The sequence below is a fragment of the Clupea harengus genome, chromosome 13 (genome assembly GCF_900700415.2).
Source record: "Clupea harengus chromosome 13, Ch_v2.0.2, whole genome shotgun sequence".
Taxonomy (NCBI): Eukaryota; Metazoa; Chordata; class Actinopteri; order Clupeiformes; family Clupeidae; genus Clupea; species Clupea harengus.
The window spans coordinates 10,353,268-10,370,491 of NC_045164.1; the positions used below are offsets into that span (position 1 = coordinate 10,353,268).

Genomic DNA, 17,224 nt, shown 5'->3' on the forward strand with positions numbered 1-17,224 from the left:
TCATAGATGGCAAATCAGCCGAGTCAGATGTTGGAGTACAGCTGTGCAGGGAGGTGTGCATCAGCTGCGTGTGTCGTGCGAGTCATGGGTCACATGTGAGAGCTGCTTAATTGCTAGTATGCATACAGGCGCGTCGTCTCCAAGAGAATTTCCAGACTAAATTAAAACCTGATTGAGATCTTGTTCATTAACCCATATTGATGCTATAGTAAATAAGCACCCATTAGCAAGCACAGAACACTCAGGTTCATATCTCCATCTTAATGAGGATGATTATCATTACAATCATCACTACAGAGATTTTCTTCGATGCTTAATTATTATTATGCCATGTATTAAATCAATCATGCTTTCAGCAAAACTACTGATAATTAGAATATATTGCGACGCAAACTTTATAATATAAGAAAGAGAAACTTGCTGAGTTGGGAAGGGTTTAAGTGTCTTGGCAAATCCAATATGCTCAAATGCAGATGTTTAAATGTCTAAATTGCTACATTGCTCACTGTTAAGTAATTGCTACATGTGCTCACTGTTGCACTGGAAATCATACTTTCTACCTAACACTCTTCTCAGGCATTCATTTAAATTAGCTGTTAAACCAACTTACTAATGCATGTTCTCCAAGCAATGCATTTGATTGATTCCATGTAAAGGATCTACACTGTATACATGCACGTATTCAGCATGACAGCAGACTAGAGAGCAGACTAAATGTATATGCATGTTATTCTTTAAAGTTAAATTATTGAACATGTCCAGAAAATATCCTTGTTAATTGGCTATGCCATTATGAAGATAACAAAATTACTTTAAAACATATTTTAAAATATCTTTAAAATACATTTAAAGATAAAGGACAAATATCAAATACATTTTAAGATATATTTTGAAAGACATAGAAGTTAGCTTTTCATGGAAGGCCTCTTTATAACACTTCACCTGTGATTATATGAGTAGCTCATGATGGCTGATGGAAAGGTTTCAAATATTCATTTTGCCATATGATGTAATGAAAAATGGCTAATGGACTGCACACACTGTATATGGCATTTTTCTACTCAGAGTGATTGAAGCACGTTGCCTTTCATGCTTCAGATTCTGCTAATGGTAGAGGCTGCAATGCAAAGCCCTGTGTCCTGGCGTCATATATAGACGCATGTTCTGAAGAAAGTGCAGTGAAATATTGCCTTCAAAAAGGATTTCACTTATCATGTAACATACAGCCCCTGTCATTAGAGCCTATTACAAATACACACAGTCACTCTCTCACACTCACACACACACACTCTCTTTCTCAGACAAACACACACACACACACACACACACACTGACACACACACACACACTGACACACAGACACAGACACAGACACACACAGACACACACACACACACACACACACACACCCCATTCATTCCATATGGACCTCCATCTGTGGAAGCTCACCTTCACACACAGGCTGGACGCCGCTCCAAGAGCCGTTTTGGAGACAGGTGCGCTCGGAGGAGCCGACCAGCATGTGGCCCGCTTCACAACTGAACCTCAGGAGGCTCTTCAGCCTAAACTCCTCGCCCAGCCGGTTACCATGCGGAGGGAGGCCAGGGTCGCCGCAGATCCCCACGCTGCCACCTGTGATAGGGGCACAGACAAAAACACACCACAACAAAAAACAAACAGCGCGGGTCAATTACCACAGTCATAGCTGAAGATGGCAACAATGAAGGCCATTCGGACCTAGGTGTTAAGTGCTGCACCCCTGTGTTATAAATAAAAGCAGACTAATAACGTTTATCTAAGGCCAATCCTGCAACATGGCAAGTATAAATACACGGTCAATGTTGCCCATGGTTGACTCACTATGTGTCGATATATAAACAAAATTGTGGCTGCATTTTGTGGAAAACAATTTTAAACATGCTGCATTTCCTCCTAATCATATGTGAGAATTAGCCCTTTGACTTTCTCCACAGGGGGGGAGGATGTCACAGGAGGGCAGCAGCCTGTTGTAATGAAACAGCAGCTGGTCCAGAGGCATCTGTAGCGAAAGGCCTGTGACCTCTCTGGTGAAGGTATGGAGCAAGCCATTTGAAACAAGGTGTTAAGTGCTACACTTCTGGTTATTCATACTGTCAGAACAAATAAATACTAACTTTGCTTTGAGGATACGATCTAAGGTCAATTCTGCAACATAGAGAGCTGTACGTACAGTGAGTGATGCATATAGTTATACAACAGTTCTGCACATGCATAAACAGTGTGCGCATATAAATGTAATTTTGGTTCCATTTTGTGTGACAAAACAGCTAATTTCCCTCATTTCTTCCTTCAAATTTGCCCCATGACTTCCTTCACAAAGGGAGGGTGTCAAATGATGGCAGCAGCCTGTTGCACAGAAACAGCAGCTCGCCCGGAGGCCTCCGTTGTGTGAAGCGAGTAGCATGAGTGAGGCCTGTGATCTTTCCAGTGGATTTATTGGTTCTGAACTACTGGGTCTGCGTCGAGTGTTATAATAATCTTATAAATAACTAAATGTATTAATAACTAATAATTTATACATAAATGTACATATTGTAAATAACTTTGCTTTGAAGACAGACTCTAAGGTCAACTCTGAAACATAGATAACTGTATGTATATTCACAGTCAGTCATGCACAGCATGCATACACAATGTATGAATATAAAACACAATTATTGCTCCATTTTGTTTTAAAAAGCTACAACATGGTTCATTTCCTTCAAATTGGCCTCCTGACTTCCTTCACAGGAGGGCAGCAGCCTGTCGTGATGAGCCAGCAGCTGGCCCAGAGGCCTCTGTGGTGTGAAGCGTGTCATGTGCACGGCCGGCGCCCTCTCTGGAGGGGGTGGGAAGGGGGTACCTGAGCAGTAGGGTGTAGAGCCGCTCCATCGCCCGTCCTCCTGACAGTAGCGGCTGGAGTTCCCAATCAGAATCCTCCCCTGGCCACAGGAGTAATGGACCACCGCTCCGTTGGTGAACCTCTTCCCCAGCAGCGTGGCGTGAGGCGGGGAGCCCGGGTCACCGCAGGAGATAGCTGCCCGGTGAGGTGAAACGACACAGTGAGCAAGTGAGAGCGAGAGAAAGAGGGAGAAATATAGGGGGAAGATAGAAACTAACACCATAACAAATGCTTGAAAAAGAAAACATCTCTCTTTCTTTGTTCCTTTTCTAGCACATTATAAATCTATCTTTAACGTGTCCTTCCTGCCTGTGATTGCACCTTTGTAGCAACTCTCTGTGACGCCCAACTTCACAGCCACCTTTGAAGACACATGTCTCTACCGTTATTTTCATCATCATCATCATCATCATAGCCGCCTCTGTTCCCAAACAAATACTTGTGGTGCTGCTGCCGCTGCTGTTTTTTTTTGGGGGGGGGGACTAAATTCATCACGGTGGCAGCGTGCATCAAAGGCACAGACAATACCAGGCGTATTACTCACGAAGGCACTTAGGAAGAGACCGGTCCCAGAAGCCATTTGACTGACAGGAGAGGACTGATGAACCGAGCAGATAGAAGCCCCTCTTGCAGTGATACATCACACTGTTTCTGTAGTTGAAGCTCTCGGGGTAGTGCTCCTGCGCCTGACGAATGGCGTTCTCAACAGAGCCCGGATCCGAGCAGTTTACCACTGCAAGATAAAACCAACCAGATGCTTAATGTCTGACAGGGGGTGGGGGTAAGGCACTAGTGGGGAGAGACGGGGAAATCAATGGGAAGAAGTTCAAGAGCAGGATTGCTCCAGAGCCGTTCGAGTAATATTAACCAACCCATGGGACTCTTGAAGACATGCAGCATGGTGATGTGATCCTCTCTCACAACTCTGTTTCAAACAGCTGTTGGATTTGTTATTTTCTTCATATTTTAACTTATCGTTGCACACACTCCATTCTTTTTTTTCCCCGTCTCTCAAATCCAAAGTTTGCTGGTTGCATGTTCCTATGAATGTGACCATACTACATTTCAGCTCCATGCCCTCTTCTCTCTCTTTTTCTGTGTTCTGTTTTATCTCTTATTTCTCTATCTTGCTGCATTTCAAGCAAACACATCTGAGGACCAGTAACAAGGAAGCTGCTGTTCTGACTGCAGAGTTGGCTGAACTCAGCCTTCAGTCACTGCCCTTCACATGAAAAAAAGAGAAAGAAGAGAGAACGAGAATGGAGTTGAAGTCATGTCCTGGGGAAACAAAACAGATTGCTTTGCCTCAGTGACACCTGCCAATGCCTTGGCAGTCGATTGAGCCCCTGGGGTAAAGGGGGGAGGAGAGGAGGGGAAAAAAAACAACCCTAGAAATTGATAATTGGCACCTGCTATTGGCATGCTTCTACTTTTATTAGAGGCCCCAAAAATGATGATTGCTGAATGCCTGTTACAAGTGAAGTGTCAGAGAGAGAATGTCAGTGTTATGAGTCTATGGAGAGAGGTCACCATACTGCACCTGACACTTACCCTGCTCAAGTGGGTTTCATAAATTAATATAATTTGTGTCAATGTCAGATTTTGGTATAAAGAAACCAGTGTAGTAAGTCTCTTTTTCAGTGTACTTGTACTAAGTAATGAAAAAAGTCCTTTATGATTCTCATATAGAGTTGCATTTGTTATACCTTACCAACCTTATCTCTATATACATCTTGCAACAACATGCACTAATAAAAGCTGTACACTGCACTTCTCTATGAATAAAGTATTAAACACACGATACCTAAGGGCACTTGGAATACAGTGTGACCAAGGCACGGTATCCAGCTGTTACAATCGATCCTGAAAATGCAGTCAACAACAGTGCCTGCTTCCTGCGGTACATCACACTTAATGGTACCTCTTAGCTAGAGCTGTATTTGTAATAACCTACAATGCCCCATCTATGATTTATTAAGCCGTTCCAAGTTATGTTTATTTGTTAACATGAATATTTAAACTTTCCAAATCACATGGTGTCTACAAACGGCCTAAATATCTATTTGACTGACTATCCCATATTTAAAAAACAGATTACACGTAATTATCTTAGCATTGTGTTCCATAAATTATTCAAAAGCATACCTAAGATAAACTGCACATTTGCATTCTGTGGTAATGGTAGTGGTTAGGAACAGTATTTGTGTCCATCCATATAATATGAGATAAAGCGTTCCGGGCCAAGAAAATACATTCTTCATCTTATCACAAGGGCCTAAATTCTGTGCGATCGATATACATGGTTGGAATACTTAGTCCTGAGAGTGAGTGAGACAGAAAGGGGAGAGGAGAGGAGAGGAGAGGAGAGGAGAGCTGTAACATATTGTCACGTCTCCCTCAGCTTGTTTGATGGAACAGTCACTTTGCAGAGGGGAGAGAAAGTGATACCAGAGTGTGTGACTTACAGTGCAGCCAATTCACCCGGCATGTCAACATTTGTATGGTGAGCCCGCTCAACATATCTATGGTGAGACCACATGTCCAATTTCACATACCCAGGCCCATCAATATTTCAGAAGACTACTCGTGCATGGTGGCTTATGCTCACCGCTGAGCAAAAAATATACCCAACATTTCGATGTGGCCAACTGCAGCCAATTTAAATTTCAAATCAGAAAAACCACCACCGTACGGCTCGTGAACGCAATTATCGCTAAGATTAGTCTTGTATATAAATAAACTATGAGCACGGGTCAAAATACAAATGGAATTTACATTGCTAATGCTAGGGCTAATCAGCAACACTGTCAGAATCCACATGTGATGCTGATATTAAGCTGACAATGTGTAAGCAGTGCTGCTAATGGTCTTTTTGCATACCGCTCGTAGAAGCGATTGGAGGAAACACAAAATCAGAACATTGTTCAAACAGGAATATCTTGTCTTTTGTGGTCCTGATGGGTAGATGTTGTGTTTTTTTGGCCAAAAGAATGTAAAGAGATAGTGCTGCACTCAGGTCAGCCACTTCAAGCTGATTTCCTACCAGGCAGGAGTGAAAAGTTCAAAAACTGAGTCATGATGCTCAAGACAGGGATACGTCCAATCCTTTTTTCTCTTGTGTGCAGACAGCCACCACTTTTTTTAAGTAAAAGCAGAAATATGGGAATAAAGAATCATCATCAAGAACTACTTTCTTTTCATCATTACTTTCCAAAATATACTGTTGGTGGAGACCTGGAACCATTTTATGTCCTGCCAAGAAAAGAAAACTGCTGCACCATTAAAATGCGAAATGTTCTACGTCACCACACCAGTGACTATCCCTCACTGGTCTATTGAAAGAAGATCTTTCTGGCCTCTCCTACGAAGACAAACCACAGAAACCCTGAGGGGGTTTAGACTGCAGCTTAATTAAGAGTCTAATATAAAATGGTCTTGCCTTACAAGTCAATGTAAATGAGTCTAGTCAGTGAAAAGTAGCCAGATTAGTGGGTATCAGCACAGGGCAGTGGTATAAATCTAAAGCTGTGGCCTGAAATCTCAAGGCCATGTTCCTCACCCTTGCACACTGGAAGAGAGTTGGTCCACTGTCCGTTCATCCGACATTGTGCTTTTGAAGCACCATGCAACGAATAGCCCGTGTTACAGGTGAAGTTGACCACGTCGTTCAGGTTGAATTCGCTGCCGTTCGTCCGGCCGTTCGCTGGGTTGCCCGGGTGGCCACAGGTAATGGCTGCGTACAAATTACAAATGTTTTCATAGATGACCTCGCAATAACTACATGGTGGCCATAAAAATGACTTGGTATGAGAGAGAACAATTACACAGTTTGGACCGTATTGCCTGAGCACAAAGATACTCACGGACACAAACGGGCGCCAGTCCGGACCATTTGTGGTCTTGCTGACATATGCGAACAGAGGTTCCGATTAATCGAAACCCCATGTTGCACTGATAGACAACAGTGTCCCGGTAACTGGATCCATCGCCACTTATGTGCCCGTTTACAATGGGGTCTGGAGAGTCACAATGTCCAGCTGCACAACAACAAGACGTTATTAAACACTTTTATGCAGGCAGTAAATGAAATAAATGAAATACAATTAAACAGAAGCACATTAAAATGTGTTGTGCATTGCATAATCAGCAAGCACTAGTTTAGTGCTTATGCTCTTTTGTTGTGTGTGCAACAGAGAGATATTTTCATGAAATACCCATTGCCTCCCCCACCCAAAACAGGCATAACATCAGGTATAACTGACATGGCCATTTCTGTATTAAAATCAAATCAAATCAAATGACCTCTTACCTACAACACATAAGCACATAATATGCTAAGCACTTTGTATATGCATATCTAAAATATGAATCTGCAATAAAATCCACATTCAACCAAAGCACTCACCCAGGCATCTTGTGTCCACACCACTCCAGAGGCCATTAGCCTGGCATTCACGGATGTGCGACCCCACTAGTGTATACCCAGTGTTGCATGTGAATATGGTCGTGGCGCCATACGTGCTCAGGGTTCCAATTTTCTTGCCATAGGGGGGCGAAGGAAGTTCACCACAGGAAATAACTAGGGAATAGAAGGGTAAAAAAAGGAATAGCTTGTTATTTGGACTAAGTGATTTAGCATTTTCCTTCTTTCAGAAAGATCTCAGAATAAGCTTTTAGCAATGCTGGATCAAAGGGGAAGTGGAGGGAAAACTGCCACGTCAAAGTGAGAAGAAAAAATCTCAAATGGCACACGATATTATTAACAATAGCAAAGTGCTTTTAACTTGTACGTTTTAGAGTGTTTCCGATTGTGTTTGTTGCTCTTTTCACTGTCTCAGTAAAAAAAAGAAAAACCCTGTTAAGCATTCCCTCATTATGTCTGGACATCTAATGAATGATTGTCAAAGGGGTGAGGAACCAATCCAATGAAAGGCCTGGGCATTTCCATACATTTGCTACAGTTGGTAAACACATTAAATATCAAGTCCCCCCTAATTAAAATATTTACATCCACTCTGACCCCTAATTAACTAAAGCGTATTTCAGAGACGGTTTAATCACCACTGCATTGTTTATCCAGCCTGTCTGTGCAGGGGAAATAGGAGCATGATCAAAACAAATTGAGTGCTGGATGCCTTCTTGTGACTACACATCAAATCCCACGGATTACGGGGGGGATCAGAACGGATGCACACAGGATGCCGTGTAGGATCTCATATGTATTAGCTGCAGGTCTGAAGCGGACTCCTGACCAGATAATGAACGGGATTCAATAATTAAAATTAAGATGTCTCCAACGGCCAGCACAAATAGATATGGAGGATTTCTGGCTGCTCAATAGGCTCCTATTTTGGGGAAAGGCTTAATTGTGACTCTCCTTTTTTTCTTCCTGTGAAGAAGGGCGGGGGTGGGGGGGTGGGGGGAGGTGTTCCGGCTCTGTGTGTGTGCGGTCTTACTCTTGCAGGTGGACTTCTCCTCGATTCCATCCCAGGTTCCATTTGCCAAGCACTTGATAATTCTCCTGCCTCCCAGATAGAAGCCTGGAGTGCAGCTTAGCATTATCTGAGCGGCGTATTCATTCAGTGACCCGGAGATTAGCCGCCACACCATGTGCTCTGAGAGCAGGCTCTCAATGTTAGGGCACTGAATCGCTGCAGGAGCACAACATAACATCCAGGCATTACTGTAGGCTTTAGGCTTCAAATGGACACAAATAAGGTGGATGCTTTTTGCAACTCATGCCTTTCTTTTACAATAATTACAATTTCAAATATTATTAATATATTAACGCAATAATACTACTAATGATTCATATATATTTTACTATACAGTACATTTATAATCCAATAATGGACTACAACTGCATTCATATCATGTAGATTTTAAACTGTCCACAGACAGCTAAAAACAACATTACACTAAGGCTTAAACATTTCTTCACTGGCAAATGTGTTTTTTTTTAAGCTGGGTATTTATATGACCTCTGAAATCGGAACTGCTTGTCTCATTATGTTGATGAAGTATGAAATGTTTCATGATCACATTAATGTGCGCAATCAGGCTCCATTTTCTGTTATTGAACAAGAACCCTAACTGCTTTACACCAATCTTAGTTGATTGTACCTTCCATGAGGCAACAACATCATGATAAGAATGAGGACATGCGGCAATGACATTACACCTCATGAGTTGATAATTAGTTTCCAGCCCTATTGAACACACACCGTCACCACGCATCGGGTTGTGGGTGTTTATTTGCTGGCTTATGGTAATCCTGGTCTTGAGGGGGCACGAGGTGTCGCACCATTTGTCTTGTTTGAGTGCTAAACCGCAGAAAGCAAGTCATTATTGCTCTCATTCCATCAATTACCTGTCCTGCGTTATTTTCACAAGGGGGGGATTGAATGAGAAATGCACCGACTGTGGTGGCTCAATGAGGCAGGGGATTTTAACATGCCGTTGGCATAGAAACAGAGAAGGGCCGACCGAGGGGGGAGGCACTCACGTAAGCAGAGAGGGGGGTGGGCGGCATTGCTCCACGCTCCGTCGTCCAGACAGTCGGCGGAGAGCGAGCGGCTGCTCTCCATCCGGTAGCCTTCGTCACACTGGTAGTGAACTTTACTCCCCACCGTGTACTGGTAGCCATGGAACGAACCATTGCCGGGGGACTCCGGGATTCCGCATGATATAGCTGTCAACCGGCAGACAAGAACAACAAGAAATCAAACCAAACAGAAATAAACCATTTACAGACATCTTTCTTGGTTAAATGGCGTATGACACTAGGCATGGACACGGCTGGCTCATGCGATGAGAGGCATCAAAACAAAAACAGATGTTTGGTCCTTTTGGCTGAAGGCAGTGGGCCCAATTAAACTTCTCTTTTATCACACTAGATCACAACCCTGATGCTGAAAATGCTGAAAAAGCGCCACTGAATCCTCTGCCCTGACCTTAGCATGGGCTGCTTGGATCGTTCGCACCATTTTTGGGGGAATGATGGCTCCTAACGAGGACACGCTTGAGCTGTTGCTCGTTGTAAATGGTACATATTCACTGCTAGCCCCAGCCCAGTTCGGGGAACCACATTAGATTGAGTGGGGAGGATGAGCCATAATTCTGTGGTCATTTGGAATTGCGCCACAAATTCATTCATTCTGGACAGCTTCCTATGGAAATGAGCCATAATTTCAATTTCAAAAGCAAATATGTTTATATAATTCGGCACATATGATCAGTTTAACCCATGCCTGCACGTGAAATCAAGGAAGCCTGAAGGGTAAACATTTGAATTTTCTCAGAAAATATTGCAACATGGCAATATATACAGCAATCATGTCCCGACTTGGCTTCACCACTTATATCCTGCAGCAGAGTGTTGGAGATTGCATTTTCTCAACAAAGCTGCCTCTTCGCTAAGTGTCTGATGAGTTAATTATCTCACATAAACTCTCTAAATGCAGCCTCACACAGGTCACAGCTCTCCAAACACCTCTGCTATGTCTTTTCTCCAGTGCAGCACACAGACGAGTGAATATCTATGGCTGGCTGTCACTCTAATTAACGTGCTGTAGCAATTCTTTTTCCTCACGCTTAAATGTCAAAGTCAAACTAAAGGGGAAACCAACTGTCATAAAGACCTCGGGGTAAAACAACGGCAGGATCAAAGCGTTTGGTTAATGATGGAATTATTCTCAGTGAAAAAAAAAAGAAGAACACTGGCAAAGTGACACACATTGCATGCAGTAATTTCACAAGTAATAGAACAGACTGCATTGTTTATTGTTGTACCATGCACCATATCCCGAAGATCGAATTTTGTCATGCCAATGTAGAACCCTCCTTTGCAGCAACTTTATCAGACATTATCGTTCAAAATGAGTCTTGTTTGTGATTGAGAACTTTTGCGTCAGTGTCAGATATAAATAACAGCCTGAGCATTTTGACTTACCTTGACAGAATGGTACTAGAGTATCCCAATGGTAGAGGCCATTAGGATGGAGTCGGCATGTGGCATTCCTCTGTCCCACTATCCTGTATCCAGCATTGCAGTAGTACTGCAGCTTACTGCCAGGCCGGTCCCTCGTTCTGTTTCGAACCCCACCATTTTTGGGGATTTGGTTCATGCTACAGTATGCAGCTGTCGTGAACACACACAAAAGATGATGTGAGCACACATTTTTGAATATAAACTTATAGCCCACATATTTGATAGATGATGTAAGCCGATATTTGGATATAGAGTTATATCCTAAATCTTAATATTTGGAATTGGATGTTGTCACTTCTCTCAGCAGTTGTTGACCAAAATGTCTGATCCACTCATGCATTTGAATCAAAGTGTCCCAAAAGCATCCGAATCTTAAGATCCATTCCAGTGCACACATATCAAATAGAAAGCTCCAGAAAACAGATGGGACTTAAAACATCCGCCCTTGTGTAGAGGTGATTAGACCACGAGTCAGTAGCACACCACAGCATTCTAATTTACTTTGATGAGAGCCCAATGGACAGTTTAAGACCAGGGGTAAACTCCCAGTGCAGGGCTTAGACGCGGCTCTTAGAGCAGTTTTGTAAAATAAAGTGCGGGAGCATTACCTCCTGGTGTTTAACATGCGGTCAATTTTTAAGACTTTTAATCAGCCCGCCAGCAGGAAAGCCATCCGGAGAACTTTGAAAATTGATCATGCATTGAGCCGAGGCCGGGATCCAATGCGGCAATAATACACTTTGACTCTGATTCATTCCCAGCCACCTCCACACTCTGCCAATGATTCGATAAGTTGGAAAACATGCGAAGACGGGGAAAAATGGAGTAATAACCGGTGAAAGGGTACGGAACGGCAGGGGGGTTGGGGGGTGGTCAACAGAAAGAAGTCGAATAGAAAAATGTGACAGGCATCACAGGAGAGCCAAGGGGTAAGGGTGAGGGTAGATGGAAAGTAATCATTGCCACTGGGCTTTGTGAACTATATATCATATTGGGCCATTGGTAGAAATGTCTGTTAGAGGCACTAGATGGCAGTTATTCAGTTAAATTCATTACAGGATCTTTGACCTCCATTACGGGAGGACTTGGCGAATGGTTCCCTAAAGGTAGGTATGTCTGCACCCGACCTAATGAGGGCTAACTTAGAAAAGGCCGACTTCCTTTCACTCTCTGACCTAAATTGGATCCTGAGCAAAAGGCCTTGAAGAGGGAGGATTCTGTATTAATCCACATGGGCAATACAGCCAGCATAGGAAAAAAAGCGTGGAGGAGGCTCACATTTTTATCACACGCCTGTTATCTCTGAATCCAGATTACTCCTTATCACTAGCTCTTGGCGAAAGAACTGCAGCATGCTGTGGGATGCTCGGGCAACATAGAGCACTGTACAGAAGCAACACAGAAACAACAGCAATCAGCAGGCACTCCAGTGCTACGGACCTGTGTAGCGTATTTTGAAGCCCTTTTTGTTGGTGGCATGATCAGTCGACCATCTCAGGTAGAGCTGGCTGGTTTTGCTTGTGAAGTTCAACTGGGTGGAGTGATTGCCACTAAGGGCCACCAACAGCGGACTTTGCCCGGAAGGTCCTGGCGTGAGAAAAGAAATAAGTAAAATATAAATAATGCACTGGGAGCACACGGACATCAGAAATACACTCTGAAGGTAGGTTTGACAACAGTGAAAGCAAGAGAAACTTACCATCGAAGATCTCCAGTTCATCAAACTGTTTTTCACTTTGAAACATTTCCACATAGATGGAGATTGTATAGGGAGGCTGGACTTTGATGATCCAGGAGCAGGTCTGAGAGTTCGGATAGTTTTGGGGAAAACCTGGACTTAGGATCACGCCAGATGATGCAGATCTTTCCTCATTCGCAGGACACTGGGCTGGACAGAGAGATATAACACATACTACATTACCACTTTAAGACAAATAACATTATGAAAACACTCTCAAAAAACACTCTTATTCTGTCAGGAGACTCTTAGCTCTGTCAAATATGTTCTTTCAAATGTTATCCTCTGTCTGTCTCTGCATAGATAGGCTATGTGAGACCAACATTCATCTGAAAAAGACCTTAAGTGGATGTACATGCCTTGCTAATCTACCCTTTGGGCAAAGCATGTGAAAACAAGCCTGAGTAAGTAGTGCTGTTGTTGAGCAAAGCAATTACACTCACAGGAACCTGCACAGGGCTTATTGGAACGTCTCGCAAGAGTTATGGCAACATCGTGTTCTGAGCATTCACCTTTCACTGGAGGCACATTGGAGTTAATAGCAACAGAACGTGATGGGGAAAATATGGCTGGCATATGTTTGGGATGCAAATCAGAAGTGCTGCGTGGGGGAATGTCTACAAGGATGCGTGGGAGCTGCTGACAATTGGAAATGAGGGCAAGAAGACTCACAAAAGGGAACAGTTAAACAACAAAACAAAGGCATTTTAACTGAGCAAGAAAACGAGAGAGAGAACGAGAGAGTGTGCAGAGAGAGGAGAGTGAACTAGGCAGGACGACGTGAGCGCTAGGCTAACTGAGCAGTCCGTTCCATCAACTCAGATAACAACGGAGTCTCCGGGGCGAGAAGCTTCAGACCATCTCGAAACAGTGGGTCAGCTTAAAATGCAACCAACAACTACTCGAGCCTAAGCACTGATTTTGGAACATTGAGGGGAAAAAAACAGCAAAGAATGTGCCTATCCTGAAGCAGTGCACTTACCACGCTTGGTTTGGGGTTCTGTTCGCTTTTTAAAATTATTTTTTTTGTGTTAGGTAGCTCCACAGATAAGTGAAACCTGAGAACTTCTCTTTGTTTTTGCAGTCTGTGAGACATGAGCATCGAGTCCCCTTTCGGGTTTCCTCCCCTCAAGCTTTGACTTTCCCCTTTATTCTATTTGTCTTCAGCAATCAATGCACAGGAGATTTAACTGAGCTGCATGCTCGTTTTTTTTTCCTCTCCCTCCTCCGTTCTGTCTTATCTTTTCTGTGTCTCCCAGCCACATGTCCACACCCAATATACTGCTACACAACTCTGATTTCAGCTCACCTTCACATGTGGGTTGAGGCCCTTCGAACTGAAGGTGAGAATTAAGTTTACAGCACAGCTCATCACTGCCTACCAGTGTGAATCCCGGGAGACACTGGTATTTCACTATATCGCCTGCAAGACAGGAAGGAAATGTTAAACACAGTGTTAAAATCCAGGCTAAATGATTTGCTATCACTGATCTTGTCATATGATCATTATTCTTAACTTTTCTTGTGGTCAATACTCTCAATTGTATGTTTTTGATGATGACATCGCTTTGGATAAAGACATCTTGAAAATGAAATGAACACTAATAAAATGACACCTTAATTGAATAATCTCCCACCCAGAAGGTAGATGCCTCTGAAACAGATTGGGTGCTGATCTGGAGTGGACCAGCCCCCCGGTCTGCTTCAAAGTCTGCTCCGCTCTGAGCTCACGCTGCATGACAGTAGACACATACCTATTTCGTAATCTTCATCTTCATAAAACATTTCAGCATGCTGAACAGTGGGAGGCGAAGGGCATTTCTTGAGACGGTACGCTAAGGGAAACAGTAAAAAATCATATGACAAAAACATTCATCACAAAATGGAGTAAAGAGCACTTTAAAATAGCACTCATTACATTACATACTGTAAATAATACCCATACACATAATATACGAGCATGTGCATTCATATATGTGTATTGTTTTGTATTTATATTTGTGGCATAGATTTACGACAAAAGCTTCATAATTAGATCTAGAATTAGTCTATATTGCTCTCTTTGATTGATTACACCATGAAAGTTTCCTCAAGTGCAATTGCTAAATGCAAGTCTTTCCATTTTTTTAAACGAATCATATTCTTGTAAAAGACAGAAGAGCCAAGGCACAGAACTCAGTGAAACTATTCATGTAATATCGCTTTTCATAGCTTTTCATCCTATTCATATGGTTGAAACGGCCCCATAAGTGTAAAAAAGTTCTTTCTATCAGCCAAAAATAACCTTATTAGCCACTTGCAACCCATGAAATAACAGTGTCATGGTGTGCTTCTTTACAGAGCACATGTTCTAAACACAAGATAGATTTCACATTTCAAATGTAGTTTTCAAGTGTGTTGAAGCATGCATTGCATTTTTGGGGGGAGCGACTCCTTTTCTTTCATTTGGAAAAGAAACTAACCATGAAAATTGAGGACGAAGAGCCCACTCGTGGAGAAGTCGCTGTGAAACTTGATAAGAACCTGATTGAAAGAACTGTAGGCTGATTCCAGGGCCGTATTGCCGCTGAAAATCCCCAACTGTGGGGAGCTCTGGTCCGGGCCGTCCCTGGAAGAGACAGCGAGCGCCAGACATTGAAAATGCATTACAACGTGGAACTCACAGAACGCATTAAACAAAGCAATAATGGCCAACATTTCACTGTAGTTTGGGGAAAAATTGATTTACTTTCAAATCCATACCAAGATTTTTTGCTGACTTTCATATAAAACCATTATAATATAGAGTGTTTGAATGAAAACAGCTAAAATTATGACTTTGACTAGTCGACTCTTTTAATGGATTTTGGAGATTAATAACGTATATTACTCTGAGAGAGGGAAGATTATGTGTATTTTCCCATTGCTACCCATATGTTTCATCCACTTAAGAACAGGGTAGTCCCTACAATGGAAATAGCTTATTTTGTACTGACATTACACAGTGCCCTCTCCATTTTAGAAGGGGATCCAAATGATTGGAGATATTGCATAACGCCGCTCACACTGTACAAAGGCAAGGTTGCATACCATACGGCGATGTAATCTGTGACAGGCTCGGTCTCGAGCTGAGAGAAGTTGATGTAGATGCCGTGGCCGTGTGGCACAGTTATAAACCAGGTGCAGTCTTGTGAGTCCGGATACTGATTTGGAAACCCAGGGGAGAATATTGTGCCATTGATAGCAGTTATATTGTAGCCACACGGAGCTGAAAACAAGAGAAAGAGAGAGACACAGAGAGAGAAAGAGAGAGACACAGAGAGAGAGAGAGAAAGAGAGAAAGAGAGAGAGAGAAACAGGGGAAGAGAAAATGTGTCTTTGAATGACGACTGGTGTTTGTGTCGTTTCATCTTTTAATTTATTGTATTTATTTATTTATTTGCCACCATGGGTGAGTAATTGGTACAACTTTCAATCCCTACATCCACTGCTGTCACGTGCAGGTAAATAAAACAATAAAGTTTAGGTTACAGAATCTGCCATAGGTCCCTTCCACAACAGCATCCATAAAGCACCAGCCAATGTTAATTTATTAAGCTGCTGTAGCCGACAAGTCCGAGGCAAATCCTACCAGCGGAAAGTTCCGGCTGAGTGAAGAAGGGCTCCAAAGATAATGTGAGGTGCTATTGATCGATTCAAGGCTCTGATTTTTTTCACACAACAGTGCTTACACTGATGATCAAGGTGGCAATTTAGAACAGGTCCCAGTAGCACATCTTCACTAGTTTTCTTTTAAAGAGTGGGAATTAAAAGACCAGTCTCTGAAAAACAACAGGCTACACACAACAGAGCCCTCTGGAATAAAGACAGCTGTGAAAACACCTTTTAAGATCGGCCTAACTCAACTGGTATACCTGCTGCAAAGGAATTGGTTTAGAAATAAATGCACAAATGGAGTGCAACAAAGACCTCTATTTGCTGTTGAAATGGATTTTGAAATAGATGTATTGTTAATTTGAAATATGGACTCCCAAAGGATGACAAGAGGTTTAAGAGAGGTAACCAACTTCTATGTTATGTTCCATGTTCTCTTACCCTCACAGCGTGGGAAAGGATGATTCCATTTTCTGTTGATCCCATGTTGACATGTGAGTACAGGGTGGCCCACCAAAAGGTACCCAGGGAAACACTCAAAAGTGATCGACTGCCCCGCATTATAGTCATTACTGATGATATAGCCGTTGGTGAACTTGGGTGGGTCTTGACAGTTTTGCAGTTCATACGCTGCAAAAAAAAGATGAAAGATTTTAAATACATTCACACAATGGCAATGGCAGCCCCGGACAAATAACATAAAACCTTATGACGACTGCCTTGCGACCTTATCAGTTAATTTTAGAGTGAGGAGCGCTTGAGAGGCCCATATCTTTACATGTTGCATTAACTTTGAAGGTAAGTCATCTTTTATTCATCGGGTGGGACACACAATGGGCAAGCAGACTAGTCAGCTCTGGCAGAATAAAACTGCTGGCAGGAAGAAAAAGAGAACTTATGAAGCATTGGGGGACTGCTGGAACTTGCCAGTTCGTATGCCTTA

At 42.7% G+C, this 17,224-nt stretch overlaps 1 protein-coding gene across 3 annotated transcripts in view; it reads right to left on the reverse strand.

Annotated features, from left to right (window-relative positions):
* The window catches only part of csmd1a (CUB and Sushi multiple domains 1a), a 289,469-nt gene that overhangs the window by 14,353 nt on the left and 257,892 nt on the right, over positions 1–17,224 (reverse strand). For all 3 annotated transcript variants that reach the window (XM_031578518.2, XM_031578517.2, XM_031578519.2), the window contains 16 exons: positions 16,723–16,911; positions 15,718–15,895; positions 15,111–15,256; positions 14,403–14,483; positions 13,958–14,071; positions 12,610–12,798; positions 12,351–12,497; positions 10,872–11,060; positions 9,426–9,611; positions 8,377–8,571; positions 7,326–7,499; positions 6,784–6,957; positions 6,480–6,653; positions 3,465–3,653; positions 2,882–3,055; positions 1,450–1,632 (listed from right to left, as the gene is read on the reverse strand). In XM_031578518.2, coding sequence (XP_031434378.1) covers positions 1,450–1,632; positions 2,882–3,055; positions 3,465–3,653; positions 6,480–6,653; positions 6,784–6,957; positions 7,326–7,499; positions 8,377–8,571; positions 9,426–9,611; positions 10,872–11,060; positions 12,351–12,497; positions 12,610–12,798; positions 13,958–14,071; positions 14,403–14,483; positions 15,111–15,256; positions 15,718–15,895; positions 16,723–16,911 — 2,682 coding nt within the window. The remainder of the gene's footprint in view (positions 1–1,449; positions 1,633–2,881; positions 3,056–3,464; positions 3,654–6,479; positions 6,654–6,783; positions 6,958–7,325; positions 7,500–8,376; positions 8,572–9,425; positions 9,612–10,871; positions 11,061–12,350; positions 12,498–12,609; positions 12,799–13,957; positions 14,072–14,402; positions 14,484–15,110; positions 15,257–15,717; positions 15,896–16,722; positions 16,912–17,224) is intronic.